Below are 24,438 nucleotides of genomic sequence, written 5' to 3' on the forward strand. Positions count from 1 at the left end.
TATCATTAGCTACACCAATCCTCTTCCTGCTGTAATATTTAAAAACTTTTTTGCAAACAGTGCCGTCAAGTTGTTTTGTGCTGCTTTGAAAATCTCAAACGTAAAAGGCAGATTCACCGAACTTTGTTGAGAGAAGAGTTGCCGCATTGTGCTGACGGGTATTAAAGTGGCTGCCTCTGGAACTTTGATTTAGTCACTTCAAAGTGCTTTTTCATGTGGTCTTCTGTTTTGTCTGCTTCCCCCCACCCCCCCGTTGAGTTTGGAACAGAGGACAGTCAAAACCAATATGCTGCTGGAGATAAAAGAAGAGAAACAGATAGTGAACAGAATGGGAATAAGTGATGATTGGCTGGGGGAAACCAAAGCCAGGCAAGAAGATACGGTTCAGTTCAGTTTCTCCTCTAATATTTCTTTCATTTCTGTCCACAAGGGGGAGCGGATGGGACTGCTGGACTCAAACAATTATACTTCTACATCATGACAGATGGAGCTGGGGAGGGGTTGTCGAGTGGTCTGGGGTTACCCTGTTGGTAAGAGGGATTAAAATGGGGAGGAGAACCCTGATCTAAAAAGGGGGTAGGAATAGATGGAGAGTGTGGGATATAGAGTTAATGGCAGCCAACAGTTGATTGGCTGTAACTGCCAGCCAATGGGTGTGAGAGAAGAATAAAGCAACTCGAATGGTGATTACAGAGTCTCATCTATTAGCAGCTGGGGGAAGGGATCATGAAACAAGGGTTAATGTGTGTTGAGTGTGTTTTCTGGCTTTGTACTGGATGAATGAACAGAAGGAATAAATGAATGGAGGACCCTGTGTGTTTGTTTAAGGCACAAATATATCATATATCACACAACATAAAATGATTTAAAATGATTGGATTTATTACAAACATAAATGTGCAGTACTTTTACAATTTTCAAGTGTCATTATAGGTTTTCAAATATGTTAATGTATTTTGTACATATAAGAAATCAAGCTGTAATTACCATAACATGATTAACATAAAGTAATTAACATAACAAACAAGCAGATTTTTTTAATATCCCCTCTCATCTGTGCTTTCCTCTTTCAGTACAACCTTCCTGTTTTCAAATGTTTTCATCTCAGCTCTTTTCTCTCCTCCCTCATATACACCTGTTTCTCTCTCTTTCTCTCTTCCTATGTCTTCTTGTTCTTCTTCTTGGCGAGGTAGCTGTGGTAGTAGAAGTTACTGAAGAGAGCAATAAGGCTGAGAGAGTAGGCCAACACAACCATGTTCATGGAGTCAGGGAAGTCACAGTCAGCAAAAAGGTTGTAGGTGGTATGGATAGTTACTATGAAAAACTGGAGCTGAAAGGGGGACAGAAAAAGAGAGTGTGAGGCAATTACTTCCTACACCACAGCCTGTATAAAGACGTCAAAACAAAGTTCTCAAACTCAAATACCAATAATTTGACACACATTCAAATTGTACTTTGGTTTACTGACATTTACTGTACATAGAACCTAAAAGACACTATGGTCATATTAAGACAGACAGCTGAAGGCATTGGATACTTTTCTTTATCATCTTTGTTAGCAGGGTTAAATGTACTTGTACTGTTTTGAAATCCACCGTTAAGGATCCTTTTAGTAACCAAGTTTCTTTTGTATTTCTGTATTACTTTGTTATCACAGAATTTTTCCTCAAATTCTTTAATATGTGGGGTGCCAAGTGAAAGACTGGCTTTAAAAATATCTTATAATGAAAGAAAAGTACAGCTTCAACACAAATTCGAATTTAGTAATTCATGAAGTAATGACATTACATTGTCATATACACACCCAATGTAATTATAATGTAAAAGTCAGTCTTTTCTAAAGAGCTCCATGAGACTTCTGCAATGAAAATGCTGCGTTGACGTCGTCCATCGTGCTGAAAGGTCCACTCACTAGGTATGCTAAGTGCTGATAAACTTTCATCATCATGATCAGCATTGCATGCATAAGTGCATACATGTTTTAAAAAGTGTCACTACTAAGAAAGCAAGTGTCGCTACAGTGCTTCTGCATGTACCGGTAATTGTCATGACATAAAGGCCCGTAGACTGGCCTATATCCATATGTTTTATAGTGTTCATAATGAACGTTGCACATCTATCCATCCCACTCCACTAACCACCATTTCAATGTATATAATTACCTCTAAAAATACAAAAGAAACCCCTAAGTTCAGAAATACACTCACCAGTCTCCCCGATCAACCCAACTACCTCAACTTCAGTTCATCAAATTGTAAAGACAACTGTTAATGATGAAGGCTTGGGGATCACCTCTAAGGTCAGTACAATTATTGTTGCATATTGGCAGTCAGTCACCATACTGACCTACATATGTTGCAGGCCTATAGAAGGGAAAAAAACCCTACAGGATGTATTGTCTCTTCATCAACGCTAGAAAGCAGATGGTCCAGTAGTTACTGAGGAGCATCAGTGCTGCTAATAATCTAGTTATCCCAACAGCCGGTCAGAACAATGACAAACGGAGCAGAAGGCTTATCAAAGTTGAGTACTCCAAGCTTTTTGGACATTTTAGATGAGCTTGTTACCCCAACGGTTCTAAGAGGTAAATGCTTGCCATTGTACTTTAATACTGACAATACCATAATTTCACACATACAAGAAAAGTGATTCATGCTACAGTTAGAAGTACAGGCTCTCTTTGCTTAACAAGCATCCAAAATTATCAGACTGAATTATACTAAAACATAAACTGTTAATGCATTTGCCACATACATATAGTAAAGTGGTCAGAATGTGATAGTGATAACATCCTAAAATAAAAATTGAAAGGAAAAGGAAAGACAGAAGACTGAATGTTGTAGTTGCTGTCACTGAGGTACACACACTCACACACAGCGGCAAATACCGACCAGTTGTAGGGAGGTGAGGTAGCGTTTCCACCAGAGGTATTTGGACATGCTTGGTCCAAAAGCTGCCAGGCCGTAGTACAGATACATCACTATATGGACCAGCGAGTTGATCAGACCAATCAGGAAAGCTGTGGGCAAGTATACAGGATGACTATCGCATAGTGTGCGCTTAAGTACGTGTGTCAGTGTGTGTTCTGGGTGGGTTGTACTCACACTGGCCACCAGCCACATACTTAACCCCAGCCCACCAGTTAAAGATCATGGTGGCGTGGTGGTAGACATGGAGGAAGGTCAGCTGGCTGTTCTTCTTCCTCAAGATGAAAAATATCTGAAAACACACACAAAGGCAGGCATTCAGTAAGAACTTGTAGTGTGTGTGTTTATATTTGCAAGCACAGCAGGTACAGAAACACATGCACAAGTAAGCATGGTCAAAAAGATCTGTCGCTATATTTAAGGTTTGCTGCGAATATTTTTTGAATAAACTCTCAATGACTTCTTTTCACTCCTTTCATACTTACAGTGTCACTGAGCTCTATAACTTTGGAGAAGTAGAACCACCAGCATACTCTGGCCATCTGCACAACAGAAAAATATGTTCATATTCATTTTTACAACATTTTATACATTTTCCACAGAGGATCATTTGTTTCAAAGCAAGCTATATTTAAACTGCACTTTTAGTATACACATAGACATTCTGTGAGATACATTTACAGAATATTGTGGTAATCAAGGTCTAGCCCACCTAAACCTATGCATAAAACAAATTCCAGAGTGTAAAAATTGTTGCATAAAATGCGATAAAGTAAAAAGATTTACCCTCATTGCCAGTGGGCTGTCACTGTAGTCAACTGGCTGGCACAGCAGACTGTATTGGGCCAACCAGGAAGAGGCTGTGAACTGGAAAGACAAAAACTGCTTTCATCTCTGCTTCGGTTTCTCTCAATATATGAGATATATATCTATATATACTAAATATTCAATCTCTATAGCTAACTCTTTACCTGCTTAACACTCACGCTGTATGCTAACTGTCTGTTTTGGTGCTGAGCAGGTGCTTAAGTTTCACTGGAAACAGCTGCCTGCGTGATTATTCTCAATGGGTTTGTCACTATGAGCAACCCCATTCATATTACACAAAATCATTTGATCCATTGTTATTTAAAAAAGTATTGATTCGAGCAGCTTTAATTTAGATTTGACATTAAACTTTAAAAACAGCTTAGGTGATTTAGGGTTTCAGGATCCAACTGTTCCTTTCATTTTGCATGTCAACAACTGTTTGGATGTACATGCAAAGCTCTACCCTGGCCCTGCGTTATCCTATACTGACCACAGCATCCAGCTTCCCATCTACTGTACCCTTAGCAAAGTTCCCACACAGAGTACAGCAGTACCTCATAGAACATGTATGCAGACAGGCAGACCATGGCAAAGTTGTAAACTATCAGGACAGGTTTAAGGTTGACTGGCTGCCTTTTCGCCATCAGCTTTGGCCCCACCCATATAATGACCAGGTAGCACAGAAAGATGCAGCTAATTGGCACAGGAGAGTAGACCAGCGGCCAACTGTCTGTCTTCTTGTCTGGTGGAGAGAAAAAGCCAGAGAAAATCAAGCAAAGAGTGTGCTGTGAATATATGTGACATAAGTATCTAACAATATCTTTGAAATATGTTATTACATTGCTAAAGCTAAAATAAAGACTTGCCTCCATTTTCAAGAATCCCTCTGTAGAATAGTTGTAATTTCTGCCACGTGGTGAGAGCCTGAAAACCCTGAGATGGACACATATGAGCAGTACAAAACTGAACCAAAACACTGTCTGGATGACACAACAAAGGAAAGGTGCTACACTCTTAGGCCAAACATTTACTCAAAGGGGGGTACTTTACGATGCCTCTGACAAGAAAGAATATTTACAAGAGGTATTTAATTCCCAGGGCAATTTTAATGATGAAATTGTTATAACTTTACTTTTCATTGTTATTTACATTATTTTTTCTAGCTTTTATTTAAACAAACTAATACTCTTTTCATTTCAAGGCGAATTTACACAACAGTAGCATTTGTATGATGTTCTACATGTCTTAATGCTGTTTTCTGTACAGGTATAGTCAAAGACATATTTCCACAACTATAAAGTTGTACTGTGGTGTGCTGCACTGTGTTAAAACATGGCTTTGGTCTTGCAACCTTCATCAGTCAGTAAGAAAGTGCAAAAAAGTGATACAACAAATTACAACTATTTGTAATGATATGTAAAATATCTATTCTGCATTTGGTATAAGCATGGAACATTTTTTTTAAAAAAACAACTTTTTGCAGGCTATTGTATTTCAAATGTTTATAACTGACACCCCCCTTGGAAACAATCTTACATAAAGAAAAACACTGCAAATTTGATTAAGGCACCAGGAGATAATCTGGATTATAATTTGAGGATTATGTTCACTAATCCAAACGTATCTCTTGATAATGGATAATAAGTAATAATCTTCTTGATGAAGGCTGCCTAATGTGGACAACAGGGTGATGAGTGTCCATATCTGATTAACGTATGACAGTGCTGCCATCTAGTGTCTGCACACAACAGGTCAGTTACTTCCTTCATCTTTCTTTACAGTAGGTTTCTGATAGAGCTGAGTTTGAATGTGTACTGATGTCTTTTGTCAGGACTTGAGCTCCCCCCTGTGGTGTTGGTCTATTAAACTCTCCATTAATGTAAGTTTTGGTCTTTTTGTATGAATGTAGAAACTCTTACACAGGTGCATTTATCCTGCACTGAAATTTTTATTTAAAAATTACACGAATATTACACCTGATGTGTTTTGAAGGTCATTTAAAAAAAGACTAAATATTGAATTTTTTATTTAATTGGAATTAAATTCATTTATGGGCAAAATAAATTTTGGGTAAATATTGTAATAAACAGATCTAGTATTTTCCCACCTAAATTAAATCCTGGCATTGTGGAAGAGGCTTTGAAACAGTATTCAGGGAATATTTACAAAAAAAATAACTTAACAGTTAAATGAATTTATTAATGAATGAATAATCCAAATTTAATAGGCTTTTTTGGTAATTGTGGGGCTGAAGGTTGCACTGCAGAGGGTACATCAACGCTTCCTCTTCATCTTCATCTCTCCCTGAATGTTCTCACATTGCATCAGTGTCCCAATCCACATTGAGCAGTAAACACTATTGAATAAACTCAGTCTTTTAAAAAGGAGAAGCATTAATGAATATTATTATTATCTTTGTGTAACATTCCACCCCTAAATTTAAGTGAACGCTTTAATTACTGCACTGGCAGAAGCGGCAGGCTGTGTCAACAGTGCTAAGAAGTTTAGCCTCTCCAGGAGCCTCCCAACTGGGATTTACAGAGGAAAATCCCCAACAGTGCCAGGCTTCTACAACCTGCTGAGGTTTATCGACTTGGTTTAAGACATCCAGCACTGCTAAATGGAAATCTGATGAATCTTCAGCAATCTGCAACATTTTACAAGATTCAGTAACAAACAGCTGATATTGTACTGTTCATTCAGTCTGCTGTTTGGAGACTACATGCTGGTAATCATGGGAAATTATGACAACCAATAAACGTTCAGTGGTATTAATTAGGGCTGACTCTTAAGAACTAGGGTGAAAATAGGCACATCACACAGGTGTCAGAAAATAGCATCAATGAAAAAACAATAACACCTGCACACTTACTCACTGCCACAGAATTCTTTTTTCTGACCTCATGAAGATCCATCTTGGATTGAAACACTGTCATTAAAAAGTTTTTGTGAAAGTGAGTAAGTGTGTGGGTTGATTCTGAAGAGCTGCAAGAATTGGTATATACTTAAATATGATCTTAGTTAGGTTTTTTTTTTAGCGCAGGACAGCTCAGGGAAATTGACCTTACCTTCATTCTGATGGCGGCTGTTTTTTTTTCTCCTCAGCTCTCCTTACATAAAGCTTCCTGCATCTCAGCCATGTGTTGAGCAGCACTGAGGTAATCCACCTGTTCTCTCTGTGTATATGCGTGTGTGTGTGTGTGTGTGTGTGTGTGTGTGTGTGTGTGTGTGTGTGTGTGTGTGTGTGTGTCCAGCATGACATATGGCAGTGTGTCTCCTTTATTCTAGTGTGGCAGATCAAGTTCCTGCCAGCTAAATCCCATCAATCAGAATACACATGAGACTGACTGACAACTAATTTAAATGCTTCTTTTGGTAATAAGAACATCATTTTGAATGACTATGATGATATTCAGTTAAATTTTTTGTTTTATGAATTTCTCAGCTAAACAGTGGATCTAATCATTCCCACTGGGACTCAGATCAGGTGAATTAGTGACATTTTGGTTTTGTATGATAGACAAAGTGAGCAAGGTTTACAAATAGATAAAGGGGCGGTTTAACTCTTTCTTGCCAAGAGTCAGGTGAAGACAGATACTACTCTAATCTTGCCTGTACACTAAATATAAAGCTATAGCCAATAGCTGCTTATCCTAGCTTACCATGGAGTCTGGGAACAGAGGGTAACCGCTATCCTGGCTCTGTCCAAAGACAACAGAATCTTCAGGACTTCAATAGCTTGCTGTATATGCACTGTATCTAGTTTATTAAATCCTCACCAAAAAAAAGTCTAAAAATGACAAGTTGTGGTTTTACGGGGAGATTTGTGTCATCACAATCAGGTTGCCAGGCAAACAGCAGAGACTACAGTAAGGTTACTGCTCCCAGTTAAGAAATAGTTCCAGCACAAAACCCCCGTAAAGCCACATTAAACACATGAGATATAACTTGTTAAATACCGATCCTTAGAGGCACTGGTTGGTGGATTTTGTGACCTTTGGTCAGAGCCAGGCTAGCTTTCTCCCCCTGTTTCCAGTCTTTATGCTCAGCTAAGCTAACCAGCTTTTGGCTGTAGCTATATCTAGTATAGATATGAGAGCGGCATCAAACCTCAATTCTCCAATTACATGAACTATACAGGTACTACAAAAGACACAGAAAGAGTCCATGCCTATAGTAAAGATACCTTCATACAAACACTTTCAAAATGTATTTGCTTTTTAATGGAGAATAACAACTTAAAGGTTCATTCTACATTCAGATAATTAATTGATAAGCATTAAAGTAATGTAATAAAGTTTCAAATCTACAGCAAATATGTCAAATTATTTAAGTGGATCAATGTACACTGTTAATCCAGTAATACAGTATATTATACAGCTGAAAAGTGCTGCATTTGCTTTTGTGATTTATTATATCTAATGACTTCATTGGATTAGTATACTGATCTAATTTATCATACCACTTCCCAGAATGCTTGTACACATTCAACAGAGTAAAGGAGCAGCAGCTGAAGCTCATGTTATGCACTCATAGTAATGTATTAGCATAGCATACCACCTCCAGATCCGGCACAAGACAGGATTAAGAGAAGCAGAAACTGAACAGGAAGGAAAATGTTTGGACAGCAATCTGACTGAGGTTTACTCGGCAGCAGCGTACAACATCCTCTGACTCTGTGTGGGTGACAGTAACCATCGGTCCATCCCGTTTCTCCACACACATCCATCCACAGCCTCCTGCAGGCAGGTTTTACTCCATAGACTTCATTAATGGGAGAAGACAGGGTAGGATTGGCTACTTGATCCACTCTGAGTGAGGTGTAGAGATGCCAGCAGAGAAACCACAATCTGATTACTGCTTAAACACATTCAACAGCTCAATGAACTGCCATTTATCTGTATGCTCTACCATCAAAGTAAAAATATTCCTAAGTAAACCCATCCTAACTAACTAAAGACAAAAGAAGCAAGTAAAAACACTAGTAATTTAACTGTCATCCGTATTATCCACTTCCAGCCCGTGATGCTGATGACGAGGGTGGTGGTGGTGATGACTGAGATGAGGAAGATGAAGAGTTTCATTCTGGCTGGTATCGTGCTGATGTCGGGACTGATTCTGGTGACTGGTGTGAGGGTGCTGATGAGAATGAGGAGAATGATGATGAGGATGGCTGTGGTGGTGATGAGTCGCCCCAGGAGCTGCATCTCCCGCCCCTGAATCATCAGTGTCCAGTTGAATTGTGGGTATTGCTGTTGTCTGGCTGTCATCAAACTGTGTTGTCTCATTCTTCATGGTGCTGTTCTTGCCACTTGATAAAGTAGAATTAGCCTAGGAAAGTTAAAATAAATACATACAAAATACAGTTAATATTTCTGTAGTTTAAAGCTACATTAATTGCATTTATTTGGCCTTGGACACAACATTATCATTGATTTGGATTTGTGTTTCTGAGCAATATTCTCAGCTCTGTTATGGTCACCAACTCCTGAGGGAAATACAGTATGTAGCTCTTTAGTTGCTAAATGCTCCACTATGTTCACTAGCTAGTTGCTAACTTTGTCTGTCTGATATTTAATGCTGAGCAGGAAGTGTCCAGTGTGTTTATCTTTTATCTTTTTTTTTTTGTACTGACAACAGCTGCCTGTTGCTGATGGAAATAAGGTAATATAATGAGGGCGGAGTTTGCGGCCTGGAAAACCAAAATAATGAGCTAAAAAACTCATTAGAGATGAGGTGAAGAGCAGAGTTTGGGGATAATTCCCTGTGGGTCTGTCATGATGAGTTATCACTTTCACATTACACACTGTCATTTGATCCATCCTTACAAAAATGATTAGTGCATCTTTAAATCAAAGGGTGTATGGCATTTTACATTTATTGAGTGAGTAATTCATGGTAAACACTGAAAATCATGTTTGCAAAAGCATTTGTGTGTGTGTGTGTGTGTGTGTGTGTGTGTGTGTGTGTGTGTGTGTGTGTGTGTGTGTGTGTGTGTGTGCGTGTGTGTGTGCGTGCGTGCGTGTGCGTGTGCGTGTGTGTGTGTGTGTGTGTGTTCTGTAATTACTCACAGAGCAATTGCAGATGTTTTTATGATAAGTGGCTCTGATTGCAGCCTCTACATAGGGGTAATGCAGGAAACTGTACGGCAGCACTATATGGAAGGTGAGCAGACCACATCTGGAGAAAAAGAAGAAAGAGAATCAAAATGTAGATGGGAACCAGTGCAATTTTATTGGCTCTTTCCTTATTTTCACAACATGATGCATAAACAACTTATATATTTTTTTATAGATTCTAAGATTCATTTGAAATACCATGCCAGGTCCTCTTTTTTGTATCTCCTACTAAACTAATGTGCTCACATGCAAGCATAGTTGTGCTTTTAAAACCTTTCACAAGAATGACCTCTATTTTATAATCTGCGTGTCTAGGAGCGGTGGCTTTCCTTACCTATCGTAGACCAGGAAGTCATCTTTGTCCCCATCCAGAGCCTCCCACACGTCATTTTGAAGGGGAGTCTGCTGGTATACAGGAACACCAGGGGGCGCTCTTCTCTTCAGCTCCCAGTACATGGCTCTGGACTGAGCCTCACGCTCATTTACTATCATAAAAGACACCTCTGTCAGATTGCTACGGTTCAGCTTTCCACGCAGGGCTCCAATTCTGCAGAGGGACAGATAGAGACATCCACTGTCAACTAAAACCAATGTACAAGGAGCTCTTAAAGGCCTTTTCATCCAACCCACCAATTATAGTAAATTTTCTTTAATATTTCTCAAAGGCTTTGTTCTATTCAAGCGTCCCAGTAAACAATGACAGTGAGTCAGCATGCACAATACCAGGACCCTAAAACTGAAGCAGCTAAATGGAATTCAGCCATTGTTTATTCCATTACTTATATCAATGCTTTTTCTACTGTTACATGTCAAAAATTATACATGTTATCTCTGGTCAAATATTTGTAATGTCGCAACATTTTTAAAGATTTCTTAACCATAAAAGTTGTTTTAAATAATGATCGTAATAATTAAACTCCTTCTAAACAATGTTTGCTCTGTGTGTATCATTGATATGTATATGCCTATCAAACTACTAATACTATTGTTCCATGAAGTCTGTGTTCTTACTTGGAGGCCTGAGTGAGACAGAACTGTCAGCTGGCCTTCAGTAGCGCCACCACTACCACATTTCCCAGCAGCTCTTGCATGGGTGCATGTCCCTTTATAGTCCAGTGGGGGGCGGGTTGGCAGATCCTGGAGGCGTCATTGTCCCCCTCTACCATTAGGGTGACATGTGAAGCCCACAGCAGACCTGGCAGGGCCGCGTACAGCCACAGCGATGAGAGAGAGCGCATTGTCCCTCCCTGGCTGGCTGGACCGAGTCTACCTGACGAGAAAAGACGTATAATAATCCATGCATTGTCACGCAGGTGCTACATGAAGCTCCAAACTTTGAGACATGCATACAATTAAACAAAAATATTGAACAGAGATTAAGGAAATTAAAGTTATGAAGTCAGTGAAGTCAAGCCATCATCTTCACAAAACTTGTGCTAAAGCCTCTACACTGTATATAATTGCAATCATGATGACATGAATGCAGTCTGTAGACTACTGTGCACGACAGCACGTGTAGGCAGTCTGGACTGAAAGCATATTAGTCTTTGGCAGGTTTCCCCTGTCCTGAAACAAATGGCCAGTCTGATCCCCAAAAAAGAATAAACCCTCATTGTCTCTATCATCACATGTGGAGATAATCTGCAAAAAGAGTTTTTTTTGTGGGGCAAACAGCCAACAGACAGAAGAATGTCAGGGGCAAAGGGACAGACAGGGTGGCAGACAGAAAGACAAAAGGAGGCTGGGCTGTTTACAGCCACAGTGACATCCAAAAACAGTCTGCACACACTTTCTGTTCGTTGATTTAAAATTGCTAAAAGTTTTGTTATTAAATTGTAAATTTGATCTCAATGAATATGCCAGAAAACAACCTCACAGCTCAAACTTTACCAACAAGAGGGAGTGGCATCCGTGTGTCCCATAAACAGTGGCTACCTACTGAGTTCAATATATTATATTAAATCTCGAAAGGTGCATTAACAAACCTTAAAATGCATTATTTTGAGTAGCAGGGAAAAGGGACCCCCTGACACAAAAATGTATTATTTTGAAAAGACAAAAAAGAAAAATCAAATACAATTGGTTAATATATTTCATTTCAATTACTTTTCAAAATAAAACACCTATGATCATTAAAATGAAAACTAATTTGAGCCCAAAAGAAAGACTTACCTCTGTCCTCTGTCTGTCCTGTGACCCACATAAACAAGACAGCAAACCCCTGTTGTTTTTAAAGCCTGTGGAGTTGACAAAGCACTTCCCCCAAATCAAACAGAGAGAGAGAGAGAGAGAGAGAGAGAGAGAGAGAGAGAGAGAGAGAGAGAGAGAGAGAGAGAGTAGTATCTAGCAACTAGTATCTATACACTAACAAGCACTGTATTCTTAAATACATCAACTTCAGATACTGGAGTAGTGATATAAATATGTACAAATTGCAGACCCCTTGGTGTCAAAGGACTTTAATTCTAAATCACTAGTTCCATTAAAGTTGCCTCGAATTTTTTTTTTTTTTTTTTTTTTTTTTTTGTGGAGCTATGAGCAGCTAGTATTTTGGGGGGATTTTATGATTTACCAACATAGAGCCAACAGTACAGAGATGACTAAATAAGGGGAGAAAGGTGTACAACAAATATCCCCAGGACAGACCCAAAGTGGGGTGTCTCGATTCAGGCCAAACCGTCAGGCCACCAGGGCACCCAAGATCCTCCATTTATATTGTGCATTGCATTGTGGGACAATATAGTGTGCATCAGCTAGTGTGCGTACTGCCAGGTGTCCATGGTGCCCAGAGGACATTGGTGATCCGCTAACCCTTTATCGAACGCCGCCAGCAAGTTTAAGTTCTCACTTATCCAGTGAAATATCTCAGCATCTACTTGATGGATTGGCACACAACTGTAGGTATTTACAGACATTCATAGTGACTTTGGTGAGCTCCTCACTTGTCCTATAGCACCATCACAATGCTGACATTTTTGGTTTTGAGTGACATGTTTTAGTCAACCGTTGAATGAATTGTCACAAAATCTGGTGCAGACATGCATGTCTCCCGCTGGATGAACTGTAATAACTTTGATGATCCCTTCACTTTTCCTCTGGTGCCATCATCAGATCCAGTGTTTAATTGGCCCCAATATTTGGTTTATGAGAAATACCTGAAAATATGCTAATTAGCAAGTGCAACATGCCAAACAAAGATGGTAAACATGGTAAACATCAGCATGTTAGCATTGCCATTGTGAGCGTGTTGTTGTCATGCTGACATTATCATTTAGCTGAAAGCAGCACTGTCCCTACGGAGCCACTACAGTGACTGTACTCTTAATCTGGTTTACCATCAAAAGAACTTCTTGTTAGTAATATTGATCTTATTACTGAGTAATATTTACTTTACTATGTGTTAGTCAACCTTTTGACTGTGTAGAGGTGAATGGCATCCCATGACAAACAAAATCACCGTTCCACTTTTGTAAGAGGTTTAGCGTCCAAAATCAATGACAATCAGCACGAGAGGGTCAAAGTGACAGACTTACTGCAGAGCTGTAAAGGAACAGATGTAAACTGCTGTTAAGCTACAGAACTTGGTCAGTCCTGACAAACCTATATACCACTTTGTTCACTTGTATTAGTCTTTCTACCTAAATGCTGTTGTCATGTTGTGGTTCAGCTTAGGTAACAAGCCAACTGCAAAACAAATATCTAATCTCTCATGTGAGTGATTTGCTCAAAGTCCAGCCTGGGCCACGGTGAAATGTCATTTGTCTTATTCAGGGTAAAGATAACTCAAACATCACCTGGTAGGCCATTGTATTTGAGTATATAATGAGTATTTAGGTAGTACAGCGGTATTTAAGGGCACCAATGTAACCAGTGTAGTGAAGGCAGCAGTGCAGTTTATTACTGTGAGTGGCCCGCTCTGCAGTGCCCCCCTACATGCATTATGCCTTTTGATGTAGTGAAATGTCTCTCTCACATCCACAAACAATAAAAGATACAGGTAAATCTTAACAACCACTTTATTTTCTCACAGTGCCAGTGTTTTGGATATTGGATGTCACGTGACTTACTGTGACTAGCCTGAGCCTTTTTTTGATACCCTTTGTGGTAACTACAACTGCGTGGTAAATTTAAACACTTCAAGACAGAGCAAAGAGTCAAATACCCAACAAATCAATTTACAATCCATCTAGTGTACAATTACACTACAGGTTGTTATTTACCAATGGAGGGGTTACTTTTATTTCCTTGTTGACAACATACAGCTCCCTTAACAGACTCTAATTTGTTATCAATAGTAGATTTGGGAACTTTCTGGAAAAACACCAACGCTTTCAGTTTTGCAAATGTGATCAAAATAGACAACATGACGTTAAGGATATCAACCCCGATTGTCTTGATAACATTTGAATGATTTGTAATAGGTGTATTCAAACACTACAACCTGAAACCCTGCTGATTATGTATAAATGCAAACTCACACTCAGTGTCTCGGGAGATGTTTAACAGTTGTGTCCTAATGCTTTACACTCACACACTATCAAATGATAAATATTTTGGGTGAATTTTAACAAAAGAAATATAAGCTTGCATAACGTACAGAAAACAGTTTATAGTGTAAGATATTTACACGCCCCAGTATTCCACATTATATGAGAATACTGAAGCTACCTAACCCAGTATATGAGCTTATCAGCTCTCAGTATATTTGAGTATCCTGAATAGTATCAGGGTTATATTGTGCATGTAAACACTGTCAGTGGAACACTCGTTATATCAGCTGGAAACACAAGCAGCAATTTCAACAGGCTTTGTGCAAATTATGTCTACATTTTGCACACAGTCCCACTTTTGATGGCTACACATAGAGCACATACCGTAGCTCAGCATTGTCATGGTAAGAAACACCATAAGCATAAACCCAGACTAACTGCCAGCCCCAGCATCTCACATCAGTTGGGTATAGCCGTGTCTTAGTGGTGCAGATAACAAGCACAGCCAGGTGACAGTTCAAATGAGGTTCCTCACAATTGCTGTCAAGTGATGCATACATTTATACTGATGCTGTCTTTCATAGATGAGATAAGAAGCATAATGTGGCCATCTTCTTCCCTTGGTTAGAGTCAGTCATGGAAACTGCCACAATCAGGACAAAACACCAATCAGTTCCTCCTCGTCATTGTCCCCAACGCCTTCTGTGGGACTGTCACAGGTGGTCATGAGCCCCAGGCCCAGCTCTGCCAGCTCCTCACAGCTCATGTCTGTCGTCACCATGATCTTAGTCTCCAGGCGGTTGCAAAGAGTCCTGTAGGAGGGCAAAGGGTATCCCAGCTCTCTCAAGTACTCGTAGCCTTTTGTGCCAACTGCACAGCGGATCTTTCGAGCCTTCAGGATGGTCTCTGGAGACCAGACGGCACGGCGGGAGCGTTTTGTGAGGGACAGGGCGCGAATCTGGTCCTCAAATAGAAAGTTCTGAAGACCCTTCTCAATCCGGTCGAGCCGATACAGACGCTTCTTCATCTCCTCCGCCTGAGACAGAGAACAAGATGGTTTATTAGGGCTATTTAGTGAACATTCCCACTTATGAGTCCTTGACTGATTTCCTTTCTCAATTTCTTCTTCTGCCCACATCAAAGTCATTGGAGCCAAAGGATTATTAAAGTCACTAATCAAATAACTAGGGTATGTACGCAAACGTTACGTCAGAAGAGTGATTTGTTTAAAAAGAGACACCAGCAGCCATCCTACCTCCTTCTGTAGCCTTGCAGTGTGCTGCATCTCCTGCTCCAGCTGTTTCTTGAGGAGTTGACACTGTGTGCAGGGCTGCTGGTCCTCTGCAGTCACCTCTGCGTCCTCCTCCTCCATGCCGGGCAGAGGGGTGCGTCTAGCATAGCCATGGTCCCCGAAGTTCAGCTCCTTTTCCACTACAGACACAAAGCGAAGTTTAACTAGTATTGTATTTCCTGGCTGGAATCTGGTGCGATCATTTGCACAAATTGTCCCGTATGTGGAATATGTCTTTGATTTAGCAAGGGAAACACAAGACAGATATTTGCAGAGCAAAGTATAAATGTTCATAACGGAGTAGGTCACTTGTGTGGGCTATGGTGTAGAAACCATAGCGTTCCTGCAGAGTATTGTTCTCTTTTCAGAGATCTAGCTCTTCATGATGTGTTTAATTTTTTTTTTTTTTTTTTTTAACCACTTGCCTGATGTGAGCCAAGTGAGTTATAATGGGTAATAGTGGTTCATGTTTCAGTTTTGCTTCTTTGACTTTCACATTCTCTCAATCTAATTTCATTTGGACAAATTGGGAAATCAGCTGCATGTATGTTGTTTAAACATGGATAAAATTAAGTTGCTTAGCTCTGACTGAAGGCTGTACGCACATGTTCTAAGGCTTGACTTTGACCACTCAACAACAGACAGTACATCAGGGTCTACTCCAACAGTGCCTGGCTGACTGGAAAGAGCTGTTTTCAGGTTACAGGAACTATGAGCAAGAAACTACCAGAACCACAGTTGCTGTAGATATACAGGTACCAGCCACATCTAAAGCTATATTACCACTACATGGTATGGCTCAACTCTACTCATTTTTGGTCGCTCTACTTCGTTCTCCACTGTGGATAATACTCTGGATAGTAACCCCTCAACATAGGCAGAGCTGACTGTCATAGCAATGCAGATGGGAAACAACAGGGAGCTTTACTTTGGTCTTGAGAAGCTGCAGCCTTTATTCACTGACAAACTAACCTACACTGCACATTTACTACTAGACTGACAACTTCACAGCTCACATCCTGGGCTCTCCCTCTTTCACTCATTCACACACTAACTACACACACTGCTAGGAGCTCTTATAACAGAGAATATGAAGGGACTATGTTCTTGACATGTCAGCACTTTGTCCATAAAGTGGTTTGCAGGCTGCCTTTTTTGAGTGAATAAAAAAAAAATGTGGAGGCTATTAATGTTAGCTTGGCTATTTAAAAATGCAGGGTTTTTGCACGATTGGTGGTCACCTTTTACTGTCAGCTCAGCTCGCTTGAAACCTTGATTGAGGTGGTACCAAAAAAGTACAGGTACTATGTGTAATGGAAAGTCTGAACACTGGAATTGAGTTGAGCAGTACCCATGTGGTGGAAAAGTGGTTTAATAGAATACGAAATATTTAAGAAGAAATGTCACTGCACATTCATTCACCTGGTTCAGGTTTCATGGGCAGCAAGATGTACGGCGTAGTCACTGCAGGGTATGGAGGGTCTCCAATACTGAACAGAGTGGGGATGGCGTTGGGCTTCAGCTTCTTTCCCCCGGCTGGAGACCTGGCTATCTCCTCAAACTGGCTCTGTTCAAAATGGTCCTTGAGGAAACAAGAGAGGAATGCACATACAATTTAACCAACTAAACACAAGAAACAAGAACATGCATACAGTGGATGCAAAGTTCAGATGTGGCAGAAGGAGTGACAAATTAACCAAGGAGATTGTTGACCATTAATAAATAAAACTTGTCACTGTATTTTCGGATGCATTGTCCTATCCAATTTAACTTCTTCTTTTGGACTGATGCATCGTCTCTATGTGACTGCTTCAATAAAGTAGAGCCGTCAGTGCCTGTGTAAACTTACCTGGCAGAGTCTGGAGTGAGGAGTCGGTTCAAAGTCACGTCGACAGTTCACCACCCATTTCTTCTTACGGACAGGGTCTTTGGGGAATCTGAACAGCTGTTTACCAATGCTGGTTGAATTGGAGCAGTTTGGAGCGGAGCAGCCACCCATTGCAGCAGTTGAAACAAACAGCAAAGCTAAATTTAGCAAACGTCAAGATAGCTGGGCTGGCAGTGAAGCTCAGCTGGGGATTTAACCATTACTTTTAACTAACTACTTCCGCGGCGTAAAAACAAGAAATGGTTACATTAGGACTAAATGTTAGCTCATGGAAACCAACGTGCTGTCCAGGAGACTTTTACGTCGTATTTTAAGGATACAAGTTAAAATACCAAAGAGATAAAATGTTTCTGACTTTGTTTGAGCCAAAATGGCGCACTTCACTTCGACAGTTAATTCTAGTGACGTATTGTTTATATGTGTCTATCGTAAGGGCCTGCTTGGAAATTGGATTGGAAAGCCAAAAGTCAGAAAGAAAATTAAAATTAAAAGTACATCAATTCCTAAAGACAACTGTGTATTCATTAATGATGAAAATCATGTGCATCGATGTAGGACACAGACTACGATTTAGAGGCAAACCCCTTTTATATGCGCTCAGGTAACAGCCCGGCTACTATGGCTATTTTGTCACAGGACCCCGAGGAAGCACGTTGAACTGTTTACGGTGGCAGCACTGTAAAGCTATGGACCCGAATAAGTGCTAATACATCAACAACAGTTAAAAACAATAACCGAATATATGAAGATAAATTAACAAGCAGGTAACGAGAACGGGCCTCGCGCAGAGCAGCTGATAATAATAACCTTTACAAGGTAGTTAAATAGCTAAACGGGCTAATATTCCGGGTAGTGCTCGGTGACTAAAGAAAACGTTTCAGGCGCGAATAACAACGGCTTCGTTTCTACACAGTGAAGTTGAGACAAACATGATGTCTTCACTGGTAGTTCCAGTCATTGATGTCCAGAATGATAATTTCAAAGAACTTTGGCCTGCTATGGTGGTGGCCATTAAATCGTCTTCTTTCGTTGCACTGGACACGGTAAGTGCGTCTCTGTGCGTGTCAGTCCTACCAGCGTGCACCTTAAAGTTAAATGGACTCTAGTGTGTGTTAACATCCCATGGTGTGTGTGTGTGTGTGTGTGTGTGTGTGTGTGTGTGTGTGTGTGTGTGTGTGTGTGTGTTTTCCGGTCACAGTCACTCCTAATTGTTCACTAATGATGGTGGTAATTACTATGTTATTCGTATTATTATTATTATTATTATTGTTGTTGTTGTTGTGGTAACTATATATTATTTGCCACTTTAAGGTTCTCCCACACATATTCATTATTCCATATTATTCCATATTCCTTACACCGGCCAGTCCAGTCTCACACATACTAACAAAGACTGTCATATACACATGCACACACATACATAACCGTGCCCCTCCTCCAACATTACCCTAATTAAGCAGATCTACATGCATCATTGTGCTTTGTCTGATTTCCCTGCCTCGGTTACCTTCTGTGTCACTCTTTAATTTTGTAAATGTACTGATGAAAGTACTAAGTGGCCCCTGTGTTGTTTTAGGAGCTGAGTGGTCTTGGAAACAGGAAATCCTTGCTGGCTGAGTGAGTAAAAACATTACTGTTACTCTTTCTAACGCACACTAACCTCAAATAGTATCAACAGGTTCTCGTGGAGAAGCTAAGGGTGCAAAATGTGGTTTTTGAGTGCTTATATGTGTTTTTTCTGTTAGTTTGCCCTGACCCTTGCTGTTATGTTTCAGATCCATAGAGGACAGATATAAAGCCATATGCCATGCGGCTCGCTCTCGCTCCGTCCTCTCTCTGGGATTTGCCTGTTACAAGAAACTGGACAACAAGGTACGATAAAATGGCGCCTTCTCCAGTTGCATATAACGTGTGGACACTGGTGTCCATATACCATAAACTGTATATAAAATGATTATTATTTATTTCTGATGAGCATGACGCGTGCTGGAAGAAGAATGACAATTATATGACATATACTTAAATTATTTGTGACCTGTCCTGCACACCGGCATCACATTTAATGTATCAGATAAGAGAATTTGCCACTGCAGACTTCTGTGATAGCACATGTGTTTTGTCTGTGAAGTTTATTCCCTGCCTTCTCCTTCTCTTCCCCCTTTCCCCAGGCTGCAGACACATACCTGGTGCAGGTGTATAACCTCACCCTGCTGTGTTCAGAGGAGTACATCATAGAGCCCCAGTCAGTCCAGTTCCTGGTGCAGCATGGATTTGACTTCAACAAGCAGTACGCCCATGGAATCCCTTACTGCAAGGGCAATAATAAGGTGATGATAACATGCTGTTCTGTGTTCTGCTGTGTGTAGTCAGCCTTGTCCTTAACCCACTGTGTCTTCTATTGTACCCCACTGTCCTTTCTTACAACTTTGTCAACCATCTAGTATCTTGTGACAGCTGGTCTGATACCTCATAAAAAAGTTAGACAAGAGTTATAGTGGTCTCACACACAGCCGTTCACTGGTCTTACCACTGCACTAAACTTTGAATAATTAATTTCAAAATTGGTGCTTAATCATTAAGTTTTACTTATTCTTTTTTGTTTATTAATATGGGATAATGTAGATTATTTAGGATTGGCATTCTCTGCTTTATGCATTCCAAGATGCACATATCATGACAGGACTATAGCCATCTAATGGCAGAAATTATATAGTAGAAGACACAAGTAGACAGACCTGAACACTATAGGAACATATAGAACAGGATACTGCAGTGGATAATTGCCCTTCCTCAGATGTTATTATTTGATTTCTAGCTGTCTTCTCTCATTACCTTCTTTGTCAGGGAGCATCAGATGACCGGGGAGTCCACATCCGGGCCTTATTCACTGAACTGCTGCGTGCCAGGAAACCTCTGGTGCTCCACAACGGCCTCATCGACATGGCCTTCCTTTACCAGGTACCCCCACATTAATATGTTTGCTGTTCAGTTTCATTCCTTTAGTGTTTTTGATGTTAATTATTTTAAATATACAAATACTGACTGCATAGTTCAAATTTGTAACTATTATTTGTTGCTCTCCCTACAGCAGAACATTTTGCACTTGTTACATCATCTTACCTAGTCGTAGCTTGTATTACCAACTTTATTAGTTGATCACCAAAAAAGTAATTAACAACTACTTTGATACTGAGTTTATCGCTCAAGTATTCTCTAGTTCCAGCTTCTCCAATATGATAATTTGCTTCTTCACTTTTTTAATTAATTGTAAGCTGAATATCTTTGAGTTTCATCATCATCATAATTCATGATTTATACCGGCTTTTGAACCTCATGCCATTCTCATAGCATAATGCACTTTTTTAACGACTGCGTTTGCAATTGATGTGTGTTTCCAGAGTTTTTATGCACATCTGCCCGAGCGCTTGGCCACCTTCACAGCCGACCTCTCTGAGATGTTTCCCGCTGGCATCTATGACACCAAATATGTGTGTGAATTTGAACTCCGGCTCACTGCGTCCTATCTGGAGTATGCCTATAAGAAATGGTGAGTATGGGTTTATAGTGCCCTCTAGACTCACAGTCTTCCAACATGGCACAGGTTTTGAAATTGTCCAAACCCACAAATACTTATGAATAGTTTTTGATGACAGATTTGAATTGAGTGAAAATAGAAATGTTCACTGTAAACTGTCTACATACTATACTGTGAACTAAACTCCTTTATAGTAAATTGGAGAATATTGATATTTCATTCCTCTTTTATTCTAACTTTTTAAACGTTTTCATTTATTTGCTGGTTTGTCAAAAGAACAAGAACTGACAGGAAAGTGTTGTTAACCTCAACACCAAAATGATTCATTAGAATACAGAGATCTCTTGCACAAGACAAGCCACTGTAAGCATTTCAGATTATCATTACTCATGTCTTCTGACTACAGTATTCTAATGCAATCAGTAATGACGAGCCTGGATGTAAAACAAATGGAAGGAAACTTTATTTTAAAAGCTTGTTAACAGCCACAGTACAAGAGATGGACAGTTTAACTTGTGCATTGATTGATAAATGCTGTTTGTATATTTTGGCATAATGTGCCTTTTTGAAATAATATGCCTTAATGGTGTTGGACATGTTGGTCAGTTACAGATTGGCCACTGCCATTTACCCGTTGTAATTATGTATTTCAGCATTTCTCCTCCATGATCATATTATATACATTACATATATTTGTCTTTTTATGCATTTTATATGTGAAATGTTCTCACTTGATGGACATAAAAAGTGCTTGCTTAGTTCTGTATCAACCATGATCCATACGCTGTCACAGTGTATGAAAATGTCAACAGTGCATTATCGTGCTTGTATCATAGATGTAATAAAAAACATACTGATATTTTCTCCTCCCAGTAAGCTGGATAACAGTCGCAGTGTGTCCTCTGGAGGGGCTGGACCTCATGTTCATATGGAGTTCTGTCAGTACGCCGGTCACATGTCCAGCTATGTGGACTACAGAGTGTGTCCAGCTGTGGGCTCTTCTGAAGGACAGACTGACATCTGCCAGCGCTTCTCTGTGCGTTTAAACCTTTTGTTTCCTTTCTTCTTTTTTTATTTATTTTTTACCCAGAGAAGTCTGTGTTTTACTAAAATTTCGAAAAAATAAATGTATGTGGTTTCAGTGCCTAAACTAAAGGTGCAGTCCCCTTTTACTTGCTGTCTCTTTTTCCATATCTTTTTTAACCACCTTGTCTTTCTGTTTTTGTGTGTTTGTCTGACAGGCGTTTGGCTGGTGTCCGAATGGCACCCAGTGTCCATTATCCCATGACACTGACCTGATCATCCTGCAGGATGAGAAAGGAATGGGGGACAAGAAAAAAAAGAGGAAGAGACAAAGAGAGAAGAAGAAAGGTAGAGGTGGGGCGGCGGAAGGCTCTTCCATCTTTGACGGTGCCCCTGAAAACAAAATACCGCACATGGAGGTGGATCCCAAAGAAACACCGGATGACCAGCAAGGCGCTGAGCCATGCCTAGAAAGCGGGCCTCTAACAGGCAGTGATGGAAACGCTCAACAGAACGAGGGGGAGAACATGAAAACAGACAGCGAGGGGAACGGAGTGTGTGAAGACCACAAAGACATCAGAAACTGTGAAACAACCGACGCAAATACAGAAACCAGCACAAACGATGGCGTAAAGAGCAGAACAGAAGACGGAGGAGGAGAAAAGTTTTGTGAGCACCCAGTAAAGACTGGCGATCAGAAGAAGAAGGTTGACACAGGAACGCACAGGGCAGGGTTTGATGCCTTTATGACGGGATATATTTTCGCCCACTCATGTACCATCATCAACAAGGACAGAGTGGGAGCTGTAGAGGGGAAGGAGCAGCAGGAGGAGGAGGAGCAGCCATGGCTTCCTACCAGCCTCAATAAGGTCTACCTCAGCGGCAAGGCAGCTCCTCTCAACGTGGTTAAAAGCACCTTCTCCAAATCCTCCAAGGCCCATGTGCAGAAGATGGAGACGGTGTGGGGAATGAGAATGTAGTGTGCACACGTGAACACAGCAGGGAAGCTACTATAATGTGTACATGCGCAGGTTGACGAGGTAATGTTATTGCCATGCTAGCAGCAGGCTCAGTGGATACCAATGTCAGTCCAGTCTGGTCCCCAGAGGATGAATATTTATGATTTCGATAAAGCCCTGATTTTAGATTTTTGGTAAAATATCTTGACAGCTGTTGTCCAGATAGATTGCCATTAAACTTGTACCCACCAGTTAGGATGAATTTGAGAAACTTTGGTGATCCCCTTACTTCTAGCACCATCTACAGGTCAGAATTTGAATTTGTCCAATACTTTAGTTTATGACATACCTGCAATGCGAAAGAGATTCCCATCAACCTCAGCTGTACTTTGTGTGTTTAGTGCTAAACTAAGATGGTGTTCATGCTAACCATTAGCATATAAGCATTGTGACATTAGCAGTTAGCTCAAAGCACCACCATGCATTAGTACAGTATTAATGCTGCTAGCATGGCTGTAGACTCTCTTGTTCCTGCTGTGTATTGACCTTTACATCCTCACAGAGATTGTGGCTTTTTGATGATTTATGTTGACTTTCTAAGAATAAAGCAAAGAATCGGGGGTAATGGTCAGTTTATGTTCATGGTACAAATGTCTGACAGTGAATCTTATGCTCCCATATTGTTTTTATTACTTTAGCAGTCTTCCGTGGATGTTTGATCCACTAATCAAGCTGCAAAAAAAAAGTTATTGACTTGTAATACCTGTTTTAATTTAGTTTGATAGTATTTCTAAGTTTTCTCTGCAAACAGCCAAAATGAGATGTTATATGCATTCATCTGACTTTTCAGATTTTGTAACATTTCCTGTTTCTGAAGTTACCTGTGTAATAAACTAACACTCTTTAAGAATTATTCTTTTGTCTTTCTGTCTTTCAGTATTAACTGCAAATACTGCTGTAGACTAGCTGTGTGTGTTCAGGCTGTATTAGGTTACAGTTAAAAAGTGTATATTATACTTAATAAATCAGGAGCATAGCACCAACAGTACCACAATCCCAACTTTAATCCCCACTCATGCAATATCAGTAACCATGGTTGTGTATATGAGAGTCTACAGCCATGCTTGTGGCTCTGAGGCTGCTTAGGCACAGGGTTGCTTTGAGCTAAATGTGCATGCTAATATACGGATGTTTAACAGGTATAATGCTGACCATGTTCACCATTTTAGTTTAGTGAGTTAGGATGCTAATGTATACTAACAGGGCGTGTGGTAACTCTGCTCTCTTTAGTGAGTGATTCAAACAAACTCAGATCTGTAAATGTGGAACAATCTGGAGTTTATAATAATGGACCAGTTGGTTGGTTGAAGTGCTGGCCTACAGGCTAATTCATGTC

General features: G+C 40.1%; 4 protein-coding genes across 6 annotated transcripts; 1 reads left to right on the forward strand and 3 right to left on the reverse strand.

Moving 5' to 3' along the window:
- Window positions 1–888: 888 nt before the first annotated feature.
- elovl8a (ELOVL fatty acid elongase 8a) lies at window positions 889–7,786 on the reverse strand. 2 transcript variants are annotated; one of them, XM_051396889.1, is made up of 8 exons: window positions 6,806–7,786; window positions 4,604–4,670; window positions 4,292–4,479; window positions 3,714–3,794; window positions 3,413–3,469; window positions 3,105–3,219; window positions 2,892–3,019; window positions 889–1,330 (listed from the first exon to the last, which is right to left on the reverse strand). In XM_051396889.1, the coding sequence occupies exons 1-8, from the start codon at window positions 6,809–6,811 to the stop codon at window positions 1,160–1,162; spliced, it is 813 nt and encodes a 270-aa protein (XP_051252849.1). In that variant the 5' UTR covers window positions 6,812–7,786; the 3' UTR covers window positions 889–1,159. The 2 variants fall into 2 exon arrangements, with proteins under 2 accessions (XP_051252849.1, XP_051252840.1); XM_051396880.1 differs by having other exon boundaries at window positions 4,604–7,786.
- Window positions 7,787–7,937: 151 nt separating this feature from the next.
- On the reverse strand, window positions 7,938–12,139 carry selenop2 (selenoprotein P2). 2 transcript variants are annotated; one of them, XM_051396828.1, is made up of 5 exons: window positions 12,029–12,139; window positions 10,868–11,126; window positions 10,191–10,403; window positions 9,809–9,917; window positions 7,938–9,068 (listed from the first exon to the last, which is right to left on the reverse strand). In XM_051396828.1, exons 1-5 carry the CDS (start codon window positions 12,057–12,059, stop codon window positions 8,727–8,729), a joined length of 954 nt encoding a protein of 317 aa, XP_051252788.1. In that variant the 5' UTR covers window positions 12,060–12,139; the 3' UTR covers window positions 7,938–8,726. The 2 variants fall into 2 exon arrangements, with proteins under 2 accessions (XP_051252788.1, XP_051252799.1); XM_051396839.1 differs by having other exon boundaries at window positions 10,868–11,122; window positions 12,029–12,137.
- A 1,715-nt stretch (window positions 12,140–13,854) lies between these two features.
- On the reverse strand, window positions 13,855–17,894 carry si:ch73-382f3.1 (uncharacterized protein LOC100151273 homolog). The gene is made up of 4 exons (XM_051396853.1): window positions 17,487–17,894; window positions 17,060–17,219; window positions 15,602–15,777; window positions 13,855–15,382 (listed from the first exon to the last, which is right to left on the reverse strand). Exons 1-4 carry the CDS (start codon window positions 17,634–17,636, stop codon window positions 14,999–15,001), a joined length of 870 nt encoding a protein of 289 aa, XP_051252813.1. The 5' UTR covers window positions 17,637–17,894; the 3' UTR covers window positions 13,855–14,998.
- On the forward strand, window positions 17,891–23,955 carry toe1 (target of EGR1, exonuclease). Its single transcript, XM_051396711.1, has 8 exons — window positions 17,891–18,568; window positions 19,102–19,142; window positions 19,301–19,397; window positions 19,694–19,852; window positions 20,370–20,483; window positions 20,924–21,072; window positions 21,934–22,096; window positions 22,302–23,955. Exons 1-8 carry the CDS (start codon window positions 18,455–18,457, stop codon window positions 23,061–23,063), a joined length of 1,599 nt encoding a protein of 532 aa, XP_051252671.1. The 5' UTR covers window positions 17,891–18,454; the 3' UTR covers window positions 23,064–23,955.
- Window positions 23,956–24,438: the final 483 nt, after the last annotated feature.

Source organism: Dicentrarchus labrax, unplaced genomic scaffold (assembly GCF_905237075.1).
Source record: "Dicentrarchus labrax unplaced genomic scaffold, dlabrax2021, whole genome shotgun sequence".
In the NCBI taxonomy this organism is placed as follows: domain Eukaryota; kingdom Metazoa; phylum Chordata; class Actinopteri; family Moronidae; genus Dicentrarchus; species Dicentrarchus labrax.